The sequence below is a fragment of the Canis lupus genome, chromosome 20 (assembly GCF_003254725.2).
Source record: "Canis lupus dingo isolate Sandy chromosome 20, ASM325472v2, whole genome shotgun sequence".
Classification (NCBI taxonomy): Eukaryota; Metazoa; Chordata; class Mammalia; order Carnivora; family Canidae; genus Canis; species Canis lupus.
Genome location: NC_064262.1, coordinates 2,264,237 through 2,292,009, shown reverse-complemented (window position 1 = coordinate 2,292,009; position 27,773 = coordinate 2,264,237). Strand labels below are relative to the sequence as shown.

Here is a 27,773-nt window from a genome sequence, read left to right as displayed (position 1 = left end):
TGTACTGTCCGTCTGATGAGCCGGTGTTAATCTGTGGGGCCCTCCCCAATCGTGGTTTTTGCTGACCTGCTGGTGGAGGAGCGCTGTCGAGTTCCTCAGCGGGGTTTGGTGATGTCTTTCTCACAATTACCTGGGGTCGTGGGTTCTTGGCAGACCACAGAGGTGTGGTGCCATTGCTGTCACACCGCATCGAGGGTGTGTGTGTGTGTCAGCATGGCCTCATGCTGTTGACAGCGGGCCGCAGTTACCTGGCTGTGGTACTGGGCGTCAGGTTTTTCTTGTCCCCCAATGTATTGTCCTCTTTGGAAGGAGTCCTAAGTACAACCCCCGTGTAAGGCTGGGGAGTTCTGCTCCATCTCTCTTTTTTATTTTAAGATTTTATTTATTTACTTGGGGGAAAGAAAGAGAGTGCACAGGGGTGAATGGGGGAGAGGTGCAGAGGGAGAGCAGGTTGCCTGCTGAGCAGGGAGCCTGATACAGGACTCGATCTCAGGACCTGGGATCATGACCTGAGCCCAAGGCAGATGCGTAACGGACTGAGCCGCCCAGGCGCCCCCCTGCTCCCTCTCCCCAAAGCCAGGGTATCTACATAAATTCTCCGGGATTCTGTACAGGAGGGATCTGTTCTCCCCATTCTCTCCCATTTGTGTATTTACTCCATCGTGCATATCAGTATGGATCAGGGATACGTATATACTTGGGGTTATAATCCAATACTGTTATTTTCTGTCTTTGGCCATTGAGCGCTCTTTTGGTTGGCTCCTGTGTCCCTCTGACACGTTTGTCCACCGAGTGGGGCTTTCAGCCCCTGGAGAGGAAGGGAAATGGCAGCCCTGACAGACACCACAGTGGAACATTCCATCTGCTAGGATGAGCCACAGCTCCCTCCCTCTGCCCGTCTGGTCCTTGTCATCTGGCATAGCCACCAAGCCTCAGTAAAGGCTCATCATTTGGTTCTCTGCCCACATGGGCAGGGTTTCTGTGCTCTTAATGTGCAGGAGAGGGAACCAACCAAGACAGGGATCTTGATCCAGTCAGGGCTTGCATCCCAGTTAGCCATGAGGGCCTTGTGGGGCAGGCGCTACTGGTGTCCCAGGAGTGATAGCCCACCTGAGCATGTATGGGATGCGGCAGGCAAGAGGGCTGAGGTCATGCTGTGGGCGTCCATCTAGGGCCTCCCAAGAGTTCCCTGGCCACACTTCCGCCCTCAGGAAGCCCCTGCCAGTCCCTGTTGGATCTTCTGTGGCCTGGCCCTTGAGGGAATTGCCCCCATGGGGTCTTGGGGGGGCGGTGAGGAGACCCAAGTTTGCTGGGGGATGGTGGGACGCTTCCTGAAGTCCCGGCTGAGCACTGCAGCCTGCCCGGCTGCCCATGTCCTTTCTGCTGGTGCCTGGGTCTGGTTCCTCCCACCTCAAGGCACATGAGTAAAGAAGAATCACGGGCACCCCGGTGGCTCAGTGGTTTAGCACTGCCTTCAGCCCAGGGCCTGATCCTGGAGACCAGGGATCGAGTCCCACGTCGGGCTCCCTGAATGGAGCCTGCTTCTCCCTCTACCTGCGTCTCTGCCTCTCTCTTTCTCTCTCTCTCTCTCTGTGTCTCTCGTGAATAAATAAAATCTTTAAAAAAAAAAATCACACATCTAAGGTGTGGCAAGAGCTATTAAGTACTAGAGCCTGTGTCACTGCTTTCCGTTTCCTTCTGTGTTCTCACGGTGGCCCTGTGGCCCTAAGAGAGTGGTGCAGGTTTAGTTACCTGCCTAGCTAGTAAGAGGTGGAACCAGGATTTAGTTAGACTGGCTAGACTCCGGGCTCATCACCCCCTGGCCATACCACGTGCCTCAGTGTGTGAGTGGTCGGCAAGGCCTTCGCAGTCCGAGCCCTGTAGCAGACAGGTGAGGTGAGCAGGGTCAGGTGTGAGGACAGTGGCTCTGCCCCAGAGGGATCTCTTCCCGCAGCCCCCAAACCTTCCACAGCATTTGAGGAGCAGGCTAGCGGCAGTGATGCTGGCAAACGTCAAAGGCACAGGTTAGGACAGTCCTTGCAGCTGCTCAGGGATCCCCGATGGCCAGAGCAGTCTTGGTGAGGAGGGGGTGTGTGGTCATAGCCCCTTGGTCCTGCTCCTCAGGGATCCTGGCCTTGGCGGTGCTTAGGGAGCTGGCCCACCTCGCTCATCTGTGCTCCAGTGAGGGAGATGGTTCTGGATAGGTAGGAAGGTTGGGTTATTTTAATTTTCCTTCTATTTTTTCCAGCAAGGCCTGTGATTATTACATTAATCTTCCAGGCGAAGTTTTTACAACCAATCCCTCGCCGACTATGAGAAGTTTCTCCATCCATTACCAAGAGGGAAACAGACCCTGGTGGGGAGGAAAATATTTGTTACATCTTATCAGGCTGACACACAATCTGACAACAATTACAGCAGCCCCATTTTTTGCACTATTTCAGCTCTGGCGTGAAAAATTGTTGTAATATTAAAGTGAGTCAGGGTGGGGGCTGGTCATAGAAGAGGCTGCTGCTATTCCAGGCTCTGGGCCCTGGCTTTCTGGCCTCCCCGGGCAAGCCCACTGGGCTCCGAGGGGGAGTGTTTGCATGTAAATCCCAGCTCGCTTCTTGGGCTAATGGCCCTGAAGCTGCAGAGACGCCTAGGAATGTGGAAGGGCTCCTGAAGGACCCGTGCCCCCAGTCCTGCCCCCAGCCCTTTGCAGCCCAAATGCCTGCTCACCACCACGCCTCTTAGGGTGTTCTCCCTGGACTGCTTAAAACGATGTTGTGTTTTTTAGGACTAAACAGATAGATGGAAGTGTCACACCAGAAAAGGACTTGGCGAGCAAACCTTCCTCAACGTTTTTCTAATAAAACCGAGCTGCCCAGTGGTGGTGTGCTCCCTGCTGGTCTCCGTATCTGACCCCAGGGTCCGTGGGCTTTTGGCCAGGAAAGCAGTAACTGGCCACCCCGCCGCAGTTCTCTGCACCCCCCCCCCGCCCCAGGGCCAGTCCTGGAGATGCGCAGCTGGTCCCTCCTGCTGTTAAAGGGGTCCCAGACTGGTGACAGGTGGGGGACAGGAGCAGCCAGGTTCTGGGCACATGGCCCACAGGGATGTGGTTTTGATTGGGTTTAGCCCTTCCTTGGTCCTGATGAGGCCGCCTCCTTTGAGCTTAGGTTTCCTCATCTATAAGGGGGGGGCAGTTGTATCCCATTAGATGGATGTGGGGACATGGTGAGGTGCTGTGTGGCTGCATCATGCATGCCAAATACTAGAATTCAGCAGAGTTCCCAAGCCTTACCCCACTTGGGAGAAGAGAAGATAGTTCATCCAACAGGAGGCAGAAGCTGGCTGGGCCCCACCCCTCCCTAGCTCAGGCAGTGGGCCCTTGGAAAGGCCTAGAAATCCCAGGTTTCTGGACCCTTCTCTGAGGCCCAGAGGGACAAGCTCCCGCTCAGGGCCACGCAAGGTCTAGAGCAGAGGAGAGAACTGGCCAAGACATGAGCTTTTCCCTCTGTGTCCACAACTTGCAGAACCAATGTGCTGCCCCTCCCATCCCCGAGGCCCAGCCAGGGCTGGAGTGGCTCGAGGGGACGAGTGGCAGCGCCCCGGTTCCAGCCCAGCGGTAGGCAGGGCCCGGCCAGGCCAAGCCCCCCTTTCGGTCTCCGGTCCCCGTCCCCACCTGGGCCCGCCTGCTGGGCGCTCCCCTCCCCCGCCCAGTCACCCCTGCCGGCGGGCCCCCCGGGAGCCTGCCCCGGGTGCGGGGAAGGGGCGGGGGGGCGGGGGGTGCTGGCTGGCGGCCGGCCCCGTGCCCCTCCCCGTGCCCCTCCCCGTGCCCCTCCCCGTGCCCCTCCCCGTCGCCGGCGGCAGGCGCGGTGATTAATGGCCCGGCCGCGCCGCCCGTGCGGCCATCAGCGCGCGTCTGGGCGGCGATGGATGCGGCTGTCAGGCCGGCCCGGCCCGCGCTGACCCCCGGCCCCGGCCCGCGCGATCAATGGGCGGCGCGCGGCGGGCGGCGGCTGGGCCGGCGCGATAAGATGGGCCGATGGGCGCCCGCCGATTGCCCGCTCCGTCACCCGCCGTCCGCGTCCCCGTCCCCGTCCCCGCCCCCGCCCGCGCGCACATCGGCGCCGTCAGCGCCGCGTGATTAATGGGGACGCGGGCAGCGGCGCGGCGCGGCGGGGCGGGGCGGGGCGGGGCGGGGCGGGGGGAGGGAAGGGGGAAGGGGGCGGAGGGGAGGGGAGGGGCCACCTGCCGCGGGCCCAGCGCGCCGCGCTCCCGCCCCGGCTGCTCGCCGCGAGCGCGCGTCGGCGGGGACCCCGCGGCGGGTTGGGGGGCGGCGGCCGCGGCTGTGACCCCGACCCCGGCCCCGGCTCCCGCACGGTCCCAGCCGCGGCCGCCCACGCAGAGCCCTGCCCTGGGTCCCCATGGCCCCGGGGCCGCATCCGGCGACTGCCCTGCCCTCCCGCCACCCCGGCGCCCCGGGAGGTGCCTGCGGAGGGGAGGGGCCGGACGCTCGGACGCTCGGTTCACGCTGCTGGCAGGCGCCGAGGGCCGCCCAGAGGAGGTGACGGGCGCGCAGGGCGAGGCCAGCGCCCGGCAGGCCGGGGGAGCGGGCGGGGGCGACGGGCCAGCCGCGGCCCATCCGGTGGGCGGCAGCGGGGCCAGCGCCAGCCGTCGTCCCTGGGGCTCCCCGGGGTCCGCGGGGCCTCGCCCGGACTGCGGAGCCGCAGCGCCCCCGCGCGGCCAGACGCGCCCGCCGCCGCCGCCGCCGCCGCCCTGCGAGACCCGCGCCTGCATAAGTGCCGGTGCGTGCTTAGACGGATCCTTCAGCTCGGGGCTCGAGGTGTAGGACGCAAAGCAGCTGCCCGCTGAGGCGCGCTCGTCTCCCTGCGCGTCCTCGCTCCACGGACCTCCGCGGACGGCCCGCGCGTCCCAGCCAGTGCGCACCCCACGCAGCGGCTCCCAACGGGGCGAAGGGCGCCAGGCCTCCGCGGTTGCGGGAGCTGCGGGGAGCGCCCTGCCCGCTGCCGCCCCCTTCCTCGCCTCCGTCCCTCCAGCCCGCTTCGCCCGCTCTTCACCCCGAAGCTGCAGCCAACAGCGCCGTCATCCCCGAACGCCGCCGCGTACCTCCAGCCACGGGGGGTCCGGTCTCGGTGCTTTTCTTTTCAGGTTACACTCGTCCGCAAGGAAATGCGCTAACCCCAAATGGGCCAAAAACTCACGAGTTTTTGACGAATGAAACCCAGACGCTATCAAAGATGTTACGGTCACCCCGGAAAGTTCCCTTGTGCCCCTTCCCGGTTAGCCCCCGACATACCGGAGAAGACGACACTGTCCTGGATGCTCACCGTGGCCCCAGCGGGCCTGCTCCGGGGGCGGCCGGTCTGCACTCTCTTGCGACCAGCTTCTTTCAGACAGACCCGTGCTCCCGAGTCCTGTCCTGGTTCCCGGGGATGCCGCTGTGCGGTCCCTCGCGCACCCTCCCTTCACCTCCTACTGGCTGTGTGGCCCATCCTCCCTTCCAGCTTTTGTGAATAAGCTAGTTTCTTTTTTTTAAGACAAAAATGTTAAAGATGCCAGTCGGATTTTTAATTCTTTTCCGATATTTAGCAAATATATTTAAAATTTATTTATCATTATTTTAAAAGATTTTATTTATTCATGAGAGACACACAGAGAGGAAGAGGCAGAGACACAGGCAGAGGGAGAAGCAGGCTCCTTGCAGGGAGCCCGACGCGGGACTCGATCCCGGGATTACACCCTTAGCCTAAGGCAGACGCTCAACCGCTGAACCACCCTGGTGTCCCAGATTTTGAGAGAGAGAGTGAGACAGCACAAGCAGGGGTAGAAGCAGGCAGAGGCAGGGGGAGAAGCAGGCTCCCCGTTGAGCAAGGAGCCTGATGTGGGGCTTGGTCCCAGGATCCCAGGACTGTGACCTGAGCCGAAGGCAGATGGTTAACCCCTGAGCAAATATATTCTTATAAAATAGTGGATGTTGTTACAGAATGTGTGTGATGTACAGTCTTTTTTTTTTTTTTTTTTAATGTAATCTCTACACCCAATGTGGGGCTTGAACTTACAACCCAGAGATCGAGTTTCATGCTCCCCCAACAGCCAGCCAGGCGCCCCACATTCTTGTGTAGGTCTTTGTAGAGGCACAGATTTGGATCTCTCTTGTGTAAATACCCAGGAGTGGAAGGGCTGGGTGTAGGATGGGCTTGGCTTATGTTCAGATTCATGAGACCTGTTTCCGGGGCACAGCGTTCTTTAGCCCCACCCTCCACCCCAACTTCTTAAACACAGAAAGTAGCACAGGCTCTTCCTGCTGCTTGGCAGTTTTCTTGGAGGTTCTTCTAACAGCATATAAGGAACATCGTCCCAAGTCCCTTCCATGGGAGGAGCTGCTGCAATTTATCTTCTGATGGGCATTTAGACGTCTCTAGCTTTGCTGAGCTGGTCTTTGGAGGATGAACAGGAATTTGTCAGGCACCCCAAGCACTGAGGGGAACCGGGGAGAGCCCAGAGGCTTGGCAGACGCAGCAGAACCAGTGCTAGGGCACGAGCCTGTTAAGGGTAGGATCCACTCCTGACCCCTTCACCCCCAGGGGCCCAATGCTGGATGCTGGATGCAGAGAGTGGTGATGTGGAGGGGTGCTGGCCAAAGGCTCTGGGGCAGGGTGATGGAAAGCCCCAGAATGTTTGGGGCAGGGGAGTGAGGTAGGCACTGCCAATAACGGGCGCTCCTGGGACTCTCCAGAGCCTGGCACGGGGGTGAAGTTCACAGCGAGTGTTGGCTTGGACAGTGGTCGCATGCCCACCCCCCTAGGGCTCGGTCCACCTCCCGGGCAGAGACGGGAGGCTCGAGCACCTCCTCCCCCTGAACCTGAGCTCCTGAGGACTTCTGACCAAGCCACGGTCATGGCCGCGAGAGCATGAGGTGGTGCTTCTCTGGGCGTGGAGCTCCCGACTTGAGTTTCTGGGCATCACCGCCGGGTCTCCTGCCGGCCTGGGCATTCCGCAGTCTACTTGCCTGGCTCCTGCCCTGGGTCTGAGCTGTCCCGGTGGCCAGCAGGCCAGAGGGGGCACGGGGCCGCCTGCCGCACACCTCGTGGGGGTGCAGGCTTGGTGGGGACGGCAGTGCTCGGACACCTGTCCCTCTGGTGGGCCCTGAGGTACGTCCTGCCCCGGCCCAAGGCCACCTCAGAAATCTGAAGTTTTTTAAGACGAAGCCTAAGGCTGTCCCCTGGACCACCCAGCTAGGAAGGCCCACCTGTCTCCTGGGAGTCCCGGGAAGCGCCTGGCTGGGGCTGTGACCGAGCATTTGGGCGAGGCTGTCTGGGACAAGCTTGTTGGCTCCAAAACTCAGGTGAGAGGGGAGTTTTGTCTCCTGTTACCCTGGAAACGTAGTCTGCTGTTCCCCTTGGAGTGGAGACCCTCGGGGAGACTTCTGCATGGCCCATTCCAGGGGAGCACCATCCCGTCTGCTGCCACCACCCACAGGATGCTGGGGTCTGGGGCAGGCTGGAAACACTCCTGGCTTAGCCATGGGTCTGGCTGACCGGTGACTGGATGTACGGGGATGCCGGAGGTCACAGCCAAGGGCAATGGTACCCCGGTCCTCTCCCCCGTTCTTGGCAAGGCCTCAGGGCGGCCTGCACGCCAGCCCAGCCCAGCCTGGCCCCCAAGTTTCCCTTCACTAAGACTCTGGGCACGCAGCTGACCCCACCACCAGGACAAAATGCCTTTGTGAGGAGGACCTTGCACCCAGGTGAGGCCAGGGCTTGATCACGCCCCACACACGCCCGAAGGACACCCAGCTCTTCTCTGGCCAGCCTTCCTGGGAGCTGAGACCCAAGAGAACATAACCAAATGGCTCGTAAACAGTTTCCTTTATTTGTCACTTATTCACCTTCACTCAGTTATGCCGTTTTGGCATCCACAGTGACAGTCCCCTGGAAGCTGGGGTCAGCCCCCCCACCGCGGTCACGGACCACGGACCATGCGGAGCCCCACCGCCGGTGCTGCAGGGAGGCAGTGAGTCTCGCTCAGGACTGGGTCTGACAAGGCCACGTGTGAGCTAGCTGGTGGAGTGCCCTGGACTGGAGGGGGGTCGACAGACCTGTCGGGCCCAGCCTGCTTCTGCTGCTGACTTGCTGGGGGGGCTGTAGGCGGGTCGCTTCTTGCCCTTGGTGGGTGGGTCTGTTTCCTGGTTAGCGCTGCTAGTGAGGTGTCCTAGGAAGTCGGACTTAGGTGGTGCCAGCTTTGCTGCCGCTATGGAGTGGTGACTGTGGCTCTGTGCTTCAAAGGCCACTGTGTGCCTGCTGCTGGTGGGGTCCCAGGTGCTCCCTGCTTAGAACTGGGGCATCCTCCAAGGAGAACTCCTCAGGCTCACAACGCCCGACTGCTGTCCCTGCTGCCCAGCACTGCCTGTCCCCCAAGGAGCCTCCCGACAGGCCTCAGGAAAGGTTCTGATGCCTACAACCTAGGTCTCGATACTACAAACACACAATTCACTTTAGATACAATCATGAGTCTTTTCATATCAAACACTGGAGCAACTTACTAAAAACAAAACAAAAACCTAAGCTTTCTGACCCAGATTTCACCACGGATCTGGGGCCTGCACCCTCCTCTCTGCGGGGCGGTTCTGGTGGAAGTTGAGAGGAGACGGGTGGCATCTGGTCATTTACTTTACCTGCATTTGGGTTGTAGGCACGATAAAAAAAAGTGCTAAAAACACGATGGGAAGTTCTCAGCCTGGGAGGTAGCGGTGACCTGTGAAAGCTAGGCTGCCGTCTTTCCCTCCAGGGGCTAGTGGGAGGCCCGTCCAGCGACAACCAGAAGGACTGGACAGACACACATCATTTCAAGGCTCCTCCATACAATGTCCACTGGGCTTGGCCGAGCGCACCTCTATTAGGCTGGCAAAGCCTGGCCTCGCTCACTCGCTCAGAGGACGCAAACCGATTACAGACAGACATGGGGGAGCCAAGCTAACTCCATGCTTTTCAGCCTCAAAGCCCGACCAGAATAATCAACGACAACAGCCAACAGGCACATGCAGAAAAATCAACAGATGGCCCAGTAGGGTCTTCTGGAAAACTCATCCCTTTCTCTTGGAAGAGGCTTGCTCCTAAAAAAACTACTTATAAAAGGGAAAACAATAGTGTCTTCCAGAGAAACAGTTTGAAGCCAGATATTCTTAGCCCTGATTGTGACAGGGACTCATGACCGAGTCCCCCACGTCCACCAGAAAACATGATTTGCTCTTAGCCTCGTGCCCTATGGCCACGATGGAGACACTGCCACGAGGTTTGTGCTTTTAACCAAAAAGACATCCCCTTGGTGGGGGAACAGCTCAGACCACTGCAGCCGCCTCCGGCACTGAGCAGGTGCAAAGGTTAAAACAAAAGTTACAGGGACACTTGGGGACATTTACCATCCCCACCTCTGGCAGTCAGCTCAAGAAAATCTCTCTTCTACTGTTCTTTTTTGCCAATGCCAGAATAAAAAGCAAAATTTCAAACTTGAAAAATTCTAGCACTTTACAAAGTGGAATGAAAGAATATGAAATTCAAAAACATTATTAAAAGTCCCGGTGCCACGGCAGCACTCCCTGCGATGAGCACCCCACAGTGAGGTGTCGTTGTTCCCCTCCCTTGCAATTCCATGCAGGGCCCCTCTCCTTGGTCCAGGGAGACTTGGCTCAGAACAGAAGGGCGCCCATGCTGCCGACCTCGCTCTGCTCCTTTACGAAGATTTCAAAGTACTGGTAGATGATTGTGACTGCCAGCAGGATCCCGGTTCCAGACCCAATGGCGCCCAGGAAGTCGGCCAGGACGGAGAGGGCCCCGATGCACAGCCCACCGAAGGCTGCAGCTGTGGGGATGTACCTGGGGAGCAGGGGACCCATCAGCCACGGGCCACCATGCAGACCCGTCCCCCGGCCTGGCGATGGGAAGGGGCTGGGCCATCCGATATGCCCGCCGCTTATTAGGAACCTGACTCCAAAGTCACTCTGCTACCTCCCTACACCTGCACCTACACTTCGATGGCCTAGACTAGGGCTGTGCTGTCCAGTAAATGCCACGTGAGCTACACGTGGCTAATCGAATGGGACTAGTCCAGACCAAGATGCTGAACACATCACATGAGGTTTTGAAGACAAGAATGCAAAATACCTCATTATGTTTTATCTTATGTCATCTGCAAGTTAAAATGACATTCTAAACATGTTGATTTAAATAAAATATGATCATTAAATTTAATTCAATCAGTTTCTTATTACTTTCTTTTTAAGATATAACCTACATACAATGTTAGTTTCAGATCTCTCTCTACCTTTTTTCTGTGGCTAGTAGAAAATTTAAAATTTTCTAAGTGGTTTGCAATCTATTACAACTGGAGGTGGTATAAATCTAGAGGCCTCAGAGGAATCTTATGAAGAAACTGAATGAAATTGCCTAATGCCCCTGCTAGAGATCTGAAAACCACCTAAAACTTGCAACACTGGCTTTTCCCTTGGCTGCTTCCTTTAGGTGAGGCAGACAAGCCTGGTCTGCCATCTGACCTGGTCAACAGTTTTATGGGAACACAGCCTCCTTCATTCGTGTGTGTACTGTCTGTGGCTGCTTCCCAGTGGCAGTGGAGGAAACAAATAGTCACGACAGGGGCTGATGGCTTGAAAAGCTTGAGATACTTAGTACTGGCACCCCCGCTGCCCAAGAGGCAGCTCCACGATAAGCGAAAAGGAGGTGCAGACGGCCAAGTGCTACATGAACACCCCAGGGCCCAGCCTGGAGCTTTCTCCTCCCCCATACCCTGACACCTAGCTGTTCACCAAGTGCTTTGGCCAGCCTCTTCTCTGCGTCCCAAGTTCCTGTGGCACTGGGGACACCCCCCATCCCCGACTCCCACAGCAGCCTCTCGGCAGTCAGCCTCCTCTCCTTCTGATGGGTCTGCCTGTAGCAATGAGCTCCTCAAGGGATCCTGGGTGCTGCCGCTTCTCACTAGGCTCACCTTGCCTCGGTGCTCCTCTGCACTCAGGCACCAGCCCCCTGGACACAGGCGTTGGGGGCAGTGAGGCCTGTGCCCCAGGGGCTGGCTCAGAGCCCACACTTTTCCCACACCCTCTTGTGCTCTCCGGTCGTGTGCTGCTTCTCACTCCCTGGCGGCTGCCTCTTCAAGGAGAGAGACTATGCATTTATCCTTCTAGCCTGTCTCCAGCATCTAGCAAGCTCATCAAGAATTAGAGACATGGGAGTCTTTTCTATCCTGTTACCTGGGGGTAGGAGTTAATGACAGAAATCCCTAAGCCAGATCCAGAGGCCTGGTGTAGAAGGAAACCACAGAGCAGAGTCTGGGAACTGGGAGGCCAGCACTCACCGATTGAGTTCATGCACCATGGAAGTCTCTCGATGGCCCCTCATCACCATCTGCTGTTCCTTCAGCTGCTTTGCAACCTGCATGATGCCCACCAAGGAGATGATGTTAGGTCTGAAACCTGAACTCCAAGAGGAGGCAGAAGGCTCCTCAACACTCCCAGCTTTTCCTCTTCCGCACCCCCAATGCTCACATAGGAACTCTGTGCCGCAGTCACGTGACAAAGCCTAACCACACATGGCGGCCCCAGCTTCCCGAACCCAGCGCCAATTTACCACGGGGCTTTATCTTTGGCCACTGATGGTTCAGTGATGAGGATGAAACCTCTGCAGTGTTCACAGCCTGCTTTCTTAGCAAGAGGGTTAGTTAGAATGACACCCCTCAGACCAATCATGGGTCAGGACTATTCCTTCCTGGTTTAACCACCTCTCTAGAAACTTCCTGTTACCTATACTTACATCTTTGGCAGAGGAGCCCGAGACCTCAATCCAGGTTTTGGAGAAGAACGCACACGAGCCGAGCATGAACACTATGTACACCACAGCATGGACAGGGTCTTCTAACACGGAGCCAAAAGATTCTGGAGGGGATAGGTAGTAGCAAAGGCCACCCACTGGGTACGCCCGTGCTGGGCCCCCGGAAGAAGTATCCTGGAAAGGACATGCGGAAAGATTGTGAGGGCCACTTCTTAACATCTCAGCATCAGGACAAAAGTAGCTCTGAGCAGATAACAAAGATGACGATTTTGCTCAAGTGCCCGTAGTACAGTTCCTCACCGAGAAGGGAACTGAACGTGCTGGATTTGTACTAGGTATGACTGGAAAATATCTATGGGTGAAATACTGGGTCATGAGCAAAATGCATGGAGGCACATCATGCAAGCTGCTCAGGTGCTAAAACTGATGGCCTCAAGCAGCCATACTTACAGACCAGGTACCCAGCAGGCTGACCAGCAGGTTGCCACTGAAGCGGGCGGACAGCATCTGGGAGATGACGTACAGGTTGGACACCAGGGCGGACTGCAGGATGATGGGGATGTTGGAAGTGTAGAAGAGCTTGATAGGGTAGGTGTTGTACTGGCCTCGGTAACGGGCTGACTTGATGGGCAGGTCCACACGGAAGCCCTGAGAAGCCAAAAAGAGAATGCCTTTCACTGCCTCATCCGGCCCAAGGCCTAGAAGCCCAGCCCAGCAGGGGACAGTGCCAGGGAGCTGGCTCCAAGCATCGGTTCCAGGGCTCTTGATTGTCTGCCTCACCCATCTCTGCATCTGGAAGCCTATGAACAGAAGGCTCCCAGAAATACTGGCTTAAAAATGCACCAAAGCCCAGCAGAGATCATCCCATTTTTGTCAAAACCCAAAGTCCAGCATGTTATAGCCACGTCTGTGTAGAATATACAGAAAAGCCTGAAGGACACATGCCCAACCTAGCAGTGCTTCCCCGCCTATGCTTTCAGTGGCCCCAAGACGATGCCACTACAGCACCTGCCTCACACTCCAGAATAGCTGTTCAGGAGGTTTCTAATCAAAAGCAGAAAAGCCAAGCTTTTTAAGAATACAACCTCCTCCTCTGAAACCTCTGGAGGAAGAGTGTCTTTTTCACAAACTCCCAGTGTGTAGAACAGGGCTCAGAATATCTAAGATTTAAAATAAAATCTTCATGCTTCAAATGCAAATACTTGCCAAGCCCCTAAAGAGTCCGCTTGTTAGTAATGAGGCATCTCAGTCTTAGCCAAAGGAATGGAACTGTTTGCTCCTCGGACAAACCATTTGCCTGGTTTAAATACCTTTCCAACAAGCATTTAACAAGCGTCTCTCAACTGCTGTCTCTTCTTGCCAATAAATATTAGAATACAAAGTGGCTGATCAAAAAATACAAAGATTGATTCGACAACAGAAAAGCTACCAGCGGTTCAGGTCTCTTGTTCAGAAACAAATGACACACAGACTAATGATTTGAAAGGTAAAAGGAAGGCCTTTCCCAAGATGAGGTTCCTGCCTGCAATGAGGATACAAATTTTGGGGAAGACAGAGACGAGGTGTTACAGTTTGCTTACTTTTCATTTCTCTTGAACTAAGAACTTAAAAATATAGTTTCTCTATCTGCTGATGGGCTCAACCCAAAGAAACACAATTCCAGAAATGTTAGCTCTGCCTCAACTGCGCTTAGTTCTAGCAAGTCCCGACTCAGTGGGAGGCACCTGAGCCGCTCGCATAGGACCTGCATCCTTCAAACTCCATCTCATTTCAGTACGAGATGTGGTGTGGGTGTGGGACCTGTACACCAAGGCACTATGACACTTCAATGCAGACAGTCAAAAGTTGCCATGCTGAGATCTGGGCGCACCTGAAAATAGATCACCACTGCAAAGACAAAGATGGTGGCGATCAGATTCATGAGGTTGGGCAGATTCTGGCGGTAGAAGGCCTCTCGAAGGGCTCGGACCTTGTCTGTGCGTGTGGCCAGGAGATGGAACAGTGCAATGATGGCGCCTTCGAATTCCATTCCTGTTGGCGAAGGAAGACATGAGGCAAAGAAACAAACCACAACTAAATTTAGCTCTAAAGATCTTAGTGGCCAAAAATAGTAAGTCCTACCATTCCCAGAAACGAACCATAACCACAGGGAGAGAGTTCTCTCCTCCCTTCTATTTCTTTTGTAAAGATTGGAACTTGCAGAAATGGGCTCCTCTACCTTTTGGATTAATTGATCTTAATTCTTTGAGTCAATGGCTATCAGCTATGCGGCATGACACGCAATTACAAAATCATAAAGGCAGGGTCTGCTGAACTCCAGTTGAAGCGGACCTCCCCCAGGAGGGGACTCCACGCTGCCACATCCTCTTCCTGGAAACGCTTCGGCAGTCCGAGCATCAGCAGCTCCAAGGTGCAGGCCACCCCTTACAAGGCAGGGCTTGGGCTCTGCTCCCTACACCGATGGCCAAGTAGAATGGACCACATGTGTGCCCACCATATGGCAGATCCAAATTGAGTTTACGCCCTTCCCCGAGAGGGTGTGGAAGGAGGCAGGCCAGTAACAGAGCCAGAAAACCATGGCCGTGAGGCCGACTGAGCTTACCAGAGGCTGAAGGAAGAGAGTGAGAATAGGAATTTGACCTGAGGCGCAAGCAGCAGAGCTGACAAGTGAAAGGACCCTGGGGAGCACAGGGCATGAGGAAGGCCTAGAATTTTTTTTCTTTTTCGTTCTTCCCTTATTTCCTTCTTCCCTATTTTTTTTTTTTTTAAAGATTTATTTATTTGATACAGAGAGCAAAAGAAGCAGAAGGAGAAGTAGCCTCCCTGCTGAGCAGGGAGCCTGACACAGGCCCAATCCCAGGACGCTGAGATCATGACCTGAGACAAAGGCAGACGCATAACCGAATGAGCTGCCCAGGTGCCCTGAGGTGTCTCAATTTAGGAGAAATTCACCTGAGTTAAACAAAAAAAAGCTAAAGCAAAAAACAAGAGCGCTGCATTACTGCATCATCTTTGCTAACCCAGGACATTCTATCTCTTGACAGAAGTCTGGCACACACCCATGAGGCTAATGCCGTGTCTAGAGCCAAGGTCTCCAAGGGCAGGTACAGGGGTACTGGTAACAGCAGTGGGAGTTCTGCCTTGAGGCTGTCCCGCTATGGCATTGGCTCAAGTTTCTACCATATGACACCTGCTGCTTTTCCTGGACTATCTCAAGACGACACTTTAAGCCAACTATCTAATGGGCACCACCACCAACCTCTTCTGGAATGTGGGTTCTCCGAAAGAGACATGCTGTCCCACCTGTGATTCCTCACCTCATCCCGATGCTGTCCTCAGTCCCCTCTCATCCCTCCTCCCAGGCTCGTGACAGTACTGTCCTGTCTTCCCAGTGTACAGGGTTCAGGGATCTTAGAGCTGGAGCCAGGACAAGCGCTGACTTTACAGAGGATGATGCTGGGGAAGGATAAATTTGTCCCTCATGCCCTCTGTCAGCACCATCCCTACCTACCCCTAGGCCCCCAATCTCAGCTCTGACTCCTCTCCCCTTTAATTCCACACTGGCCTTGAACACCAGCTATATTCCCACCTCAGGGCCTCTGCACCTGCCTCTTCCCTCCACATGGGACATCCCCCCCGCCCCCCACCTCCAGTTGCAAGGCTCTCTCCCCTCTGCAGGACTTTGTTCCAACAGGGAGCGGGGGTGGAGGCTGAGAGGCGGTCTCCCTGAACCCCCAGACTAAGCCCATGTCAACCATCCCGGCATTCCCATCTCTCTCTGCCTTGCTGTCCCCCGTGGTGCCTGCTGTATCACCTGACATGGGGAGCATCCAGCTCACTTCGTACTCCCAGTGCTGAGTATGGCCCCTGGCCCTTCAGAGGTGCTGGGTATGGGTTTGCTAAAAGAAGGGCAATGCCAGGGTTAAGCTCTAATTCTCCTCTTAATTTTTAACATAATCGTTTCTCAAAATTCACCCCTGCTGCATCTCTGGGAACAAGACAGAGCTTCCGAGTGCTTAGAGGTACTTCAGGGGCAGAGGCACATCTGTACCTGTACGGTCCCTGCTACTTCCATTTGCCCAACGAATGGCAGGCTGTTCTCCAGGCCTGAGAGGGTCAGGGTCACGAACGTGTTTCCATGTGCACAAAGCCACACCGCAGCAGGGTTCCAGGTGTGCTGCCATGCTGACTTCTCAGCCCTGTGATCTTCAGGACCTCTGCCCTCCTCCAGGGTTCAGCAATCGTGACCCCAGTCTTCCCTACTCCTTCACCCCACAGCTCTCATGACAACACTTGCTGCCCACACACATGGCTTGGCGTGAGCCTTCTTGGCCATGCCTTCTCTCCGGCTCAGTCCCAAACACTCCCAGTTGACAGTGCCACACTTTTATTTCAAAGCCACAAACAACTTTGCTCTTTGATTTTCCATCACCCTTGAAAAAAACCACCTCCTTTGTCTTGTCTCATATTTTCTCCTCATGCCCTCGCCCTGTGCTTCCCATGAAAGGCTGGTTTGTCAAAGTTGAACAACGGAACAGCTACCGGGCTATGTTGTCTGCCCATACTCCCCTTCAATCCAGGATGAATCATTCCTTCCATGCTCTAAGCCCCACTGCCTCACTGGCCTGCTCCTGAAAGAAGGTGGCACCTTGGCCTTTACGGACTCCTCCTCTCCTGGTCTCCCAGCCCCCACTCCAGTATCCCTCATTCTTCAAGGTGCCCCCAGGCCAGTTATAATGACTGTCTTCACACACCTGAACCCCTACGACCCCTCCTGCCTTTTCACACTCACCCCTAAAAACACCCTGCCTTCCAACCTCTAGGTTCTCCCAATTTGTGCTGGATTTCCTAAAATTCCAGGAAGTGCCCAGGGAGGAACCAAGTTTGCTCCTGTCCCCTCTTTGAGGCTCTTCTGACATTTCCTATGTCAAGCTACACTTTTCCTTGTGATCTATTGGGTGCATGTGGCTTTCATTTGTCCAGGGACCTACTTTGAGTCTCACTAATGAGATCATGTAGTCTCTGGAGGGCTAGGGACTATTTCCAGGAACATTCAATTCAAATAAAAATACTCAAATATGCATGAACCTTGGTTTCTCATGGGACTCTTCAGAGTAAATAACATATTTCATGGTGAAAAAAACTTGATTTTCCTTTCCTAATACATCATACTTCCCTAAGTGCTTAGAAAGTTTTATTAAAAACACTCCCTGTAAAAAAAACAAAAAAAAATACCAAACACTCCCTGTAACAAGATTCCCCTTCTTGGTAGGCATATAACATAGAACACTTACATACAACATGCATCTACTTTGAGCCAGGCATCATAGAATTTTATGTTATTTCTCATTGATCATGGCACCCACGGCTCACAGTCAGAGGAATGGGCCCAAGGCCACAAAACTATCATCAGCAACATTCAGGACTTAAACCCAGTGAGTTCCAAGCTCAGGCCTCTCTCCCAAAACTGTCCCTTGCATGACCAAGTGCACTGGTTCCAGATTCATTTTTAGAAAACTATTCACTATGAGCGACTGCCAGGATATATAAAGATGAACGTGTGAGGATGTGCACTATTTCACTGTTGCAACAAAGATGAACGTGTGAGGATGTGCACTATTTCACTGTTGCAACAACAGTGAAATCAACCTCAATGTCCATCACAAGAAGACTGGTTATAATAAATGTTGCTTCATCTGTGCAATGGAAGTCCATGCTGTGCTGAAGAAAAGGGAGGCATAATTATGTATTCCAGCATGGCAAATGTCCACGAAATATTCACATGAAAAATTCAAGTTATACACCTTTATGAGCACGAACCTATCTATGTTTAAAAAATTCTGTAGAGGTTACTTTAAAAAACAAAAACTGCAGATTCACCCAGGAAAATCAGAAGACAGCAATGTCCACAATAGCCAAACTGTGGAAGGAGCCTCAGTGTCCATCGAAAGATGATGGATAAAGAAGATGTGGTTTATGTATACAATGGAATATTCCTCAGCCATTAGAAACGACAAATACCCACCATTTGCTTCGACGTGGATGGAACTGGAGGATATTATGCTGAGTGAAATAAGTCAAGCGGAAAAGGACAAACATTATATGGTCTCATTCATTTGGGGAATATAAATAATAGTGAAAGGGAATAAAGGTGAAAGGAGAAAAAATGAGTGTTCCCACTCATTTTTACCAGAAATGGAGACAAATATCAGAAAGGGAGACAGAACATGAGAGACTCCTAACTCTGGGAAACAAACTAGGGGTGATAGAAAGGGAGGTGGGTGGGCGGTGGGGGTAACTGGGTGACGGGCACTAAGGGGGGCTCTTGATGGGATGAACACTGGGTGTTATTCTATATGTTGGCAAATTGAACACCAATAAAAAATTTATTAAAAAAAAAAACAGAAATGTTATCATCAATTAAAAAAAAAAATCAGAAGAGATGTACCTAAAACTAAGGAACAGAAGAACTTGTTTCCTGCTTTGTGCATGTTGGTACTTTTTACTAAACCCTGTCCCCAGGGAAGGCCAGGGCCCTTACCTCTGCCGGTGTTGACGGTGGTGGGGCTGAACGCCTTCCAAACAATGGTCTCGCAGATGTTAGTGGCAATGAAGAGGGAGATTCCAGAGCCCAGGCCGTACCCTTTTTGCAGAAGTTCATCCAAAAGCAAGACAATTAAGCCAGCAACAAAGAGCTGTAAAAATTTAAAATGAAAAGGGGAAAAAAAAAGAAAAAAAAGAAATCCAAACAGACTATGTATTACTATTCTTCAAGGGCCTGGGTCCTTCCTTCTGCATTGACGAGCTTCTCCGATCTAAATGCTAGAAGCAGAGCAGACCTCAGAGAGTAGAGCCTTCCTCTGGTGAACTCAGAAAGGCAACCATAGGTACTCTGGTTTCTTCTCATGCTTCTTTTATGCATGCCTCAGATTTGTTATTGGGGAAGTCTGAGTGTGAGGGGGATACATCAGAGCAGCAATTACCTGGATGGTGATTAACAGGCAGATTCCAGCACCCATTTCAGAAGGGTCTCCGTACATTCCCGTCATCACATATACTATGGACTGGCCGATGGTAATGATCATGCCGAATACTGGAAATCACAAGAAAATGGTGTTCTCAAGTGGGATGCCACACGGTTCTGGACAGAACAGTTATGGAACACCTACTGTGGCCAGGCACAAAGGAGGATGACGGGGATGAATATGGACACTGCCCACAAGGAGCTGGGTCAGGGAACACTCAGCAGCCCCGTAGCCAAAGTACAAGAGAACTCATATGCCTTCTAACATTAGCCTGCAAGCTCTTCATTTTCAGCGTCTCCTAAATTCACCTTCCTTTCACTGGCAGCAGGACAAAGAGCTGAAATGTACTAACTGGGATGCATGGGTGGCTCAGTCGGTTAAGTGTCTGCCTTTGGCTCAGGTCATGATCCCAGAGTCCTAGGATCAAGCCCTGCTTTGGGCCCCCTGCTCAGCGAGGAGCCTGCCTCTCCCTCTGCTTTTCCTTCCTCCCTGCTTGTGTTCTCTCTGTCAAGTAAATAAATAAAATCTTTAAAAAAAAACCCAGAAACATACTAATTTGGTTCTTATGAGAGGTGAGTCTGGGCACAAGGGAAGACGACATCCAGACGTATGTGATCTGGTGAGTGCCGATCTGTAGTACCCAAATTCTGGTCAGATCGCTTGGGCTCTGGAGAGCTCCTTGGCTGGGCCTTCTTCAGACCCATCACCCAGGTCTGGGTCCAGAACACTGAACATTAACTCTGAGATGAAGTGATCCCTTCCCAGCTTGTAAGTTAATGTGCTTTTAAAGGAAAAGCCTCACAATGCAGTCAATTTAGTTACTAGTCCCATTTCCTCAGCCATGAAGCTCTTCTGGCTGAAGAGACAGTTTCCTTTCTGCATGTGTCTTTGTTTCTTGTAGCTCATTAGACTCTCTTGTTTGGCACAATGGAATCCACAGGTTTTTACTGGTTCCACAATACTAGATGGATTTAGGATTCAATTTCACCTTTTCTGCTTAGTTTGCACATAACATACAATTTTACTTCAAAGTGTCTATCAGATAGTTTCCATTTGAGTTTTTAAAAAAGTACCTAATAAAACTGATGTCTTAAAACAAAAATTTCAACAAACCATCCAAGACCAAAGAGAAAAGAAAGTAGCTGATCTGTGCTTTTGAAAAGTAACGTGTATCTGTTTTTAAATCCTGATTTGTGCCTGAAATGGACAAGTCTGAATTGAGTTAGTCTTTCTCACTGGGTCACTTACTGACCTTCAGAAGATCTGTAAAACATGCTGGTGTGGAGGGAAACATGGCTGCCTAGGCAACTCTAAGTGTCATTTCCTAATTAATACATTTCACTTCACAGCCAGAGGCCACACATGGTTAATTCTGACTGGTTACTATTACCAGTAACACGTTATTTGCTATAAAGGAAATGCCATTATTAACCTCACTTTTACAGATGAAGAGACTGAAACTTCAGAGCAGTCATCAAACTCTGTCCAATGACAGAGCCAGGGAATAGCAGAGCTGTACAAGAGGATCCCTTTCTCCTGAGCTGAAGCCTTTCAAACTCCCAGAAGAGAGAAAACACCACTTGTTGCATAACTACTGTATGCTAGGCACTGACAGAAATTTTACACACACTGTTCAATAGAATTCTCACAACAACTCTGAAGTTGTCCTTCAAGTGGTTAAGGAAATTGTGGCTAGTGGAGGGGGAGATCTCGAAGCCTTGCTCCTTCCCCTTGATCACACGGCATCTCAGGCCCATGACACCCTCCTCCCTGCCTTGTCCAGCCTGTCCAAGTGCTCCCTCACTAACACAGCCCACAGTACACCTACAGGGTTGGTGGGCCAAGGAGGTTACCATGTACAAAAAAACCTGTTTTGATGCCCTCAACCTGACAGCAAATTTGAATTCTCACCTACAGACATGTGAACATTATTCAAAATCTCACTTACACTTTTGGGCTCCATTGAAGAGGGCTCGGTCTTTTGGGGTGTCACCAACTTCAATTATTTTGGCACCAGCCAAAAGCTGCATGATGAGGCCAGAGGTGACAATGGGAGAGATACCCAGCTCCATCAATGTGCCTTGAAGAAAGGTGAAGGCAAAATACAGCCAGTATGAGCTTGGAAAAGCAACACATTATTAAGAAAATGAACGGGCAAAATTTGACAGTGTACCATGTATACAACTCTAGTTTCAGTTTGCCAGCAGCATTTAATTTCGAGAATAATCCCAAAATATCAACAATTAGAGTATAATTCAATTCATTCTGTTCAGTCTGCTAGGCAACATCTTACTCTGTTTAGGAAATCATGTGGCATTTAAACAGATGACTGCATTTAAATTCAGTCCAAACATACTCATTCTGGTTTTACAGAGATAAGGTTCGTCTCTTCATCACTTAATAAGAAAGGATAACATTCAAATAATTTCCAAAGTTTGGATAGAAGGTCTCTACCATTATATCTAGTTGTGAATAAACCTCTATTTCCTTTATGCTAAAATGAGCTATACTTCCAACTGATTTAGAACTTAATTTGAACTATGTTTAAAAAGCGAGTTAATCAAAAGCAGTATCAACATAAACATTCAAAATCCTCCCCTCATAGGTAATGGGTTAAAGTATACAAAACATCGTTATGTATTTTTTTTGACATGTATACATAAGCTATAGATATGAAAAAGATGTGGTTTGGAAATAAATCACACATTCTAAAGAATGTTATCCAAACAGGAGAAAGATCCATACAAATGTCATCATTTCAGTTGTTTAAAAAACATTCTAGTTTTTCCATGTTCTTTTTATCCTCTACAACCTAGACTTATCTTGTTATTACAGGTTTTGTGTTACAATAAATGCAATTCTGAATGTGATGATATGAATTGGGCATCTGCTCAGGCTATTCAGCACAGCACACGAACTTTCTTCCCTAAGACTCTCTGAATTCCACATAAAGCCAAAGCCTGTAATTTAACTGAAGGAGGCCAGTCAAATCCACATTGCAGAGAGGTGCGGATGGCCAGAGTCCTACCTCTGTTAGAGGCCAGAATCACTCTCATCCAGTAGAAAGGGTCAGCTGAATCTGAAGACATGATACCAAACAGGGGGATCTAGAAACAAGCAGAGAAAAAGAGTCAGCATATTTACCTCCAGCCTGCTCTCATCCCCCCCCCAATTCTGGAAGGGGAACTGTGCTTACCTGGCAGCATACTAAGAATATAAAGAGGGTGATTGCAGTCCATAGCACTTTCTCCTTAAACTGAATCTACAGTGGAAGAGAATACATTAAGGCAGTTATTTACATTAGCAAATTAACAGAAATGATGAATCGGACCCCTTTCTCTGTTCACCACAGAAGTGAGCCTTGAACACGCCAAACCATGCACCAAAAACAAGCACTGAAACCTAAATCCGTGTATTGCATGCTTTCTACACACAAGGCAGTTAAGCAGAGACCTTCACATGTACCATCTCACTGGATCCTCGTATCACACAGTATTATCTTTACAATAAGAGAGAGTCTTAGGAAAGCTAATGTTTCCCAAATCCCACAGCTGAAATGAATTTTGAGAGCAAGCCCTGTGCTCTTAACCACCAGCACTAACAGTTTGGGATCAGACCCCAGATCAAACAATGTTGCAACAGCAAGGAATTCCTAACCCAGACCAGTCCTTACAATCAGGAAATGATCACTTCTCATTCAAAAAGGTTTTGAAGTTGATAAAACCTTGCAATTCTGTAGTTGACTAATTTGCAACGTGTGATAGGATTGACAGTGTACTTGCTATGAATTAAGAGTAAAACAACATAATAAAAAATACTGGGCGGGGGGTGGGGGGAGGCAAGGAGAGCTGCACCTTTAATGTACTCACTGCCTACTAATAGCACTGATACTTAAGGCTTTTCACATCTCTTGGGTATATAGGTAAGCCAGGTGACTACTGGGCATCATTTTATAGATGGATAGCAAGTGCCATCAGAAAAATCTAGAATGCTCGCCCAAGAGCCTTCTGGTACCACGTAGCACTGGCAGCTTTTCCGGGTGTTCTGCCTCTACAAATGACTGCCTTCCCTACTACTTGCTGCCTATCCTACAAGAAGGGCTTGAAAGAGCTTAAAAACAACGTAATTATTGTGCGGACTGAGGGTTTTTGATACCAGAAATACTTCTGAGCAACAGCGTTAAGTGAACAGAATTGTGCTCTGGAAAAGTACTTTTTAACTGGAGGGGAAGACAACTCTGAAGTCTACGTGGGCTCTGAGTCAGTCTGGCTTTCTGGTCAGAAGTTGAGGTCTTCCGTGACTGCCACTTTAGGCAGGCCCCAGCGAGACTGCTACACAGAGGCGGTGGGCACCCAGGGTCAGACGCTCCACATGAAGCTGGGGTGAGCTCCCAGAACCCCTCTTCCTCTGGAGAATGCTCCCCTTCCCACCTGTCATCTCATGGCACCAAGAATTAGGAGGCCAAGGGAAGGCAACACCACCTCAGGCTAACCAGAACACAAAGGCCTGTGCTGGAAGGATTCGTTATAGGGGAAAAAAGCAGCCAATTTTCATAAGACTTCTCATTTCTTAATAACCAAGTCTCCTCTCCCGGATGCAGCCAAATTCACAGCAAAACTTCAAAGTTCTTTATGTCAGGCCTGTCTACATTACCTTTGAAATAGCTTCTGAATCCGTCCTTATCTCCTAGCCCACCCAGACACCCTCTGTTGCAAAAACCTCTAAAACACTCTAAATTTTACCAACTTCCAAAACATTTTCTAATCAGCTGGCCCTTCCCCTGCTCCCCATGACCCTTCAGGTTCTAACAATACAGAACTACAGCTAACACCCTCCCAGCTGCTCGTCTGCTTTGTGCACTGTATATTCCTTATACCTCAAGCTCCTTTCCCTCTCCTCAAAAAACTTCTACTCTTCCACTAAAACCATCAGCAACCATATCTTCCAGAGTTAATCCCTTCCTGAGCCACTGCTAAACTTACTTCCATTGCTCCATCTATCACACTCACTTACAAGGGCAAGGTCAGACAGCTATTAAGAGGTTTGTGATGACTGGGTCCTAGGCTCGTCTACCTACAGAGCTGTACCCTTTCTACTATGCTGGGGGTAGGGCTGGAGGGAACAACTTTGTATTTTGTCCATCAAGGGTAGCATGTATGTGCAGCACTTATACAACATGATTATAAATTTAAAAAAAAGTAGACTTCAAGAACATAAATGTTCATATTGATGTCAAGTAAGGTATGTATATGTGAATGCATGAATAGCCTGAAAAAAAAAACCTAAAGACAAAAATATTTTACTATTCATTCTCTTGAATGCAAGAATCTAAATAAAACTTCCTCGTTGTTTAACAGCTTCACTAACATTGGCGACACTCACTATCCTGGGCTGTAGCAGTGTAGGAGCAGAAATTATGATAAAGGTTCTACATTTTTATCTTCTCATGTTTTAATGTGTCTGCTGTAAAAAGCAGCATTCACAAAATGCCTTTTTTCTCTGTACCATTTATGGAGACTGTCACAGTCCTAATTCATTTGTGCAGGATGAAGTGACGTAGCTTTAGCACATGCATACTAAGAGCTTCCCCTGGAAAAAAACAAAACAAAACAAAACCAACCACGAAGCACTGCTGTTGGAGGTGAAGAAGTAAAGGTAACTCAATCCGGGTGCCCTGAAGCTGTGAGGCCTCATTCATTCACCGCAGAGATCCACTTCTGGGACAGGGCGAACTGGAGGCTTTGTTTGCTGGAGTAACAGCCACAAAAGATGCTCCAAATAAAGCACCATGGTTTTCGTGGAAATTCCCACACAACCAGGTCACCTTCCAACAAGCCCAGGAGTATACCCAACTACACTCCAGGAGGGAGGGATGGGAGACAAGTTTCCATCTGGCCTGTGGAAGCCATGTTTAATTGTACTGTAAACTTCCAGCGCCCTGACACTTCACCAAACCTTCTTGGACAGCGATTTGGGGAACTTACCTTCCTCTCCGGCTTCTGAATCTCTGGCAGGATGACACAGAAAGGCTTGATAACTTCCAGAAATTTGACTTTGATGGGAGAGACAAAAGCAGAGTTAGGGCAGGTAGGAACTCTTCCCCCGCCCTGTCCCTGGGGAAGCCTTCGGCCCAGGGTGAGGACGACTCGGGGAGCAGACCGCGCACGGGGTCGTGTGGGACCCCCGCCCCCAGGAGGGAGGGCCGGGGCGCGTGGGGACCCCCGAGGAGGGAGGGCCGGGGCGCGTGGGGACCCCCGAGGAGGGAGGGCCGGGGCGCGCGGGGACCCCCAGAGGAGGGAGGGCCGGGGCGCGTGGGGACCCCCGAGGAGGGAGGGCCGGGGCCGCGGGGACCCCCGAGGAGGAAGGGCCGGGGCCGCGGGGACCCCCAGAGGAGGGAGGGCCGGGGCGCGCGGGGACCCCCGAGGAGGGAGGGCCGGGGCGCGTGGGGACCCCCGAGGAGGGAGGGCCGGGGCCGCGGGGACCCCCGAGGAGGAAGGGCCGGGGCCGCGGGGACCCCCAGAGGAGGGAGGGCCGGGGCGCGCGGGGACCCCCCCGAGGAGGGGGGCGCCTCAGTCCGCTGGGACCTGGGCGGGCCCAGGGGTGGCCACTCGCCCGGACCGGTGCGGGGAAGGGGGATCTGAGCCTTCCCGGCGTTGCCGGGGCCGCCTGGGGAACTCACTCGCCATGGCGGCGGCTGCTAGGACTCCGGGTCCCGCTCCTGCTCCACTCCGTCCCAAGCGAGGCGACGCTGCCCGCGGCCCAGCCCGCGCGGGAGAGCTTCCCCTCGGCCGAGAGACACGTCAGTGCTAGCACCGCGGCGAGCGGCGCGGCGCGGCGCGGGGCGGAGCCGGGGGCGGGCCGCAAGCTGCTTCCGCTTCCTGCCACGCGCTGCGGGCCGTGGCGCGGCGCTGCCGCCGCCGCCGCCGCCGCCGCCGCCTCCGAGACCACAGCTCCCGGCATGCCCCTGGGCGCCCGGGGCCTCGCGGGAAGAGGGTGCGGGGCGCCGGGCGGGGCGCGCCGGGATCGGAAGTGAGCGGCTGAGCCGAGCTGCCGAGCGGAGCGCCGGGGCCCGTGTGTCGCGGCTCTGCGGGCTGGGCGCGTGCGGGCCGGTGGAGAAACTGAGGCAAAGGGCGGAAGCCGGCAGCCCCGCGAGCAAGGCGGTGTCCCCGGTCACTTCTGTGCCCTTCCCAGAACTTAGAACCCTGAGTCAGTGGGTGGAGCGTGAGCTCCCTTGATCAGGAGCCAGCGGCCCGGGGAAAGCCGAAACGCCCGGCTGCTAGCGGGTGCCGGCTGGTGAGGCCCGCGGAGCAGCCCCGTTGGTTGAGTCATTCAGCAAACCCGGAGGCCTGTCCGGGCACGGGGCGCCGGAGATGACTCCTGCCGGGTCCCTGCCGTCTGCGGACCGTGGGATGAGCTCCTGGAGAGACGGCGGGTCGGAGACCTGGGGCAGCTCGGGAAGCAGGAGGAGGAGCCCAGGAGGGCCTCCCGGAAGAGTTGCTTTTGTGTCAGACCTCGCCGGGTTCCGGCGACAAGAAAAGAGGGGGGAGGGTGCTCCCAGGGAAGGAAGACTTTTTGAGCAAGGCCTGGCGTGGAGACCGCCCGAGATCTGTGCTGGAAGGTGCCCTGTTTGGTGGGGCATAGCCCATGTGAAGGGGAAACAGTACGATTTAATGTTCGTGGGGGATAATGATTGGGGCAAGGTATGCTAGACGGGAAGCTTGGAGTTTGTTTTCGAGCCATGTATAATTACAGGGTAGCATGTGAGAAGTAGAAGAGAAACGAGACACTTTATATTGTGGTCATTTAGAGGAAGAGGAGGTGGGCGACGCCGGCTGGGGATTAGAGAAGGTTTCAGGGACCTAAATCATGACCTGAACTGATGTAAGTTGGAGGTGCAGATGTGGCAAGATGCTTTTTTGTAATATTAATTTAGGGATTGCTATTTCTGTTTGCACCCCCCCCCCCTCCCATTTCTAGGATGTAGCCGGGTTTGCAGATCTTTGCCTTAGGGAGTTTGATAGGACAGGAAGTCTTTTTCTGAGAACCAAACCCGGGGGTGGGAAATTACGATGACTACTAGAGGCAGGCAGGTAGCTTCACCGTTAGTGAAGTGGTCCAGGTGTGACATCTCTTGATATCCATCCCGCACACAAAAAAGTGACCATGGACTACTCTTGTAGAGCTGCTTCTGAAATGCAGCCCCATCTTCTGATCCAGGACCCACTGATAATTTCTTCTGGAGTTTTGGTCAGAGGCTAAAACTCGCAGCCCCTGGACTAAATCCAGCAGGTAGACCAGAGCTGATTTCACCAGTACACATCCTGCACCATACTGATGATCAAAATATTGAAATACTTAATGGTAAATAGTATTATAGTAACTGTGGTAAATGTTACAATTAGTTAATATAAATTTTAATGTAAACTTACTGGTGATAGTTTTAGGATTACTAGTGAGATTGAAAATGGGCCTCCTAATATAGCTGTAAATTACGATGTAGCTGTATCCAATATATAATATAGCCGTATCCAAGAAACATTCATGACATAGTTTGACCACTGTCACTGATAGGACTGGCTAAGTTGCTCATGTTAACAAAATACTAATTACTTTAGGAGAATCACTGGCTTAAAATAATTTTATTCTCGGCACTTTGTAATATTTTTGAAAGTAGTTGAATATGTATTTGCTTAAGATTTTATTATAAAATTTAAAAAACAAATACCTAGAATGAAGAGAGAAAATCTTGATAACATTTTTAAGACTTTTAAATATAATAAACAAGAATCCTGTTAATCTGCAGAACAAAGAAGGAATTATAATAGTAGTGTGTCTCAACCTGAGACCTGTTTTCTGTTTTTGATGCTGTGCGAGAATCTGCACAAAATGAAACTTGTATTAAATA

At 52.1% G+C, this 27,773-nt stretch overlaps 1 protein-coding gene across 2 annotated transcripts; it reads right to left on the bottom strand.

Annotated features, from left to right (window-relative positions):
• Nucleotides 1–7,859: 7,859 nt before the first annotated feature.
• On the bottom strand, nucleotides 7,860–25,724 carry SEC61A1 (SEC61 translocon subunit alpha 1). 2 transcript variants are annotated; one of them, XM_025448128.3, is made up of 12 exons: nucleotides 25,548–25,724; nucleotides 24,853–24,920; nucleotides 22,065–22,130; nucleotides 21,897–21,975; nucleotides 20,817–20,948; nucleotides 18,827–18,936; nucleotides 18,385–18,538; nucleotides 13,714–13,874; nucleotides 12,294–12,491; nucleotides 11,826–12,017; nucleotides 11,371–11,447; nucleotides 7,860–9,878 (listed from the first exon to the last, which is right to left on the bottom strand). In XM_025448128.3, exons 1-12 carry the CDS (start codon nucleotides 25,552–25,554, stop codon nucleotides 9,692–9,694), a joined length of 1,431 nt encoding a protein of 476 aa, XP_025303913.1. In that variant the 5' UTR covers nucleotides 25,555–25,724; the 3' UTR covers nucleotides 7,860–9,691. The 2 variants fall into 2 exon arrangements, with proteins under 2 accessions (XP_025303913.1, XP_048953600.1); XM_049097643.1 differs by lacking the exons at nucleotides 24,853–24,920; nucleotides 25,548–25,724 and adding an exon at nucleotides 24,374–24,395.
• Between the last annotated feature and the right edge of the window lie 2,049 nt (nucleotides 25,725–27,773).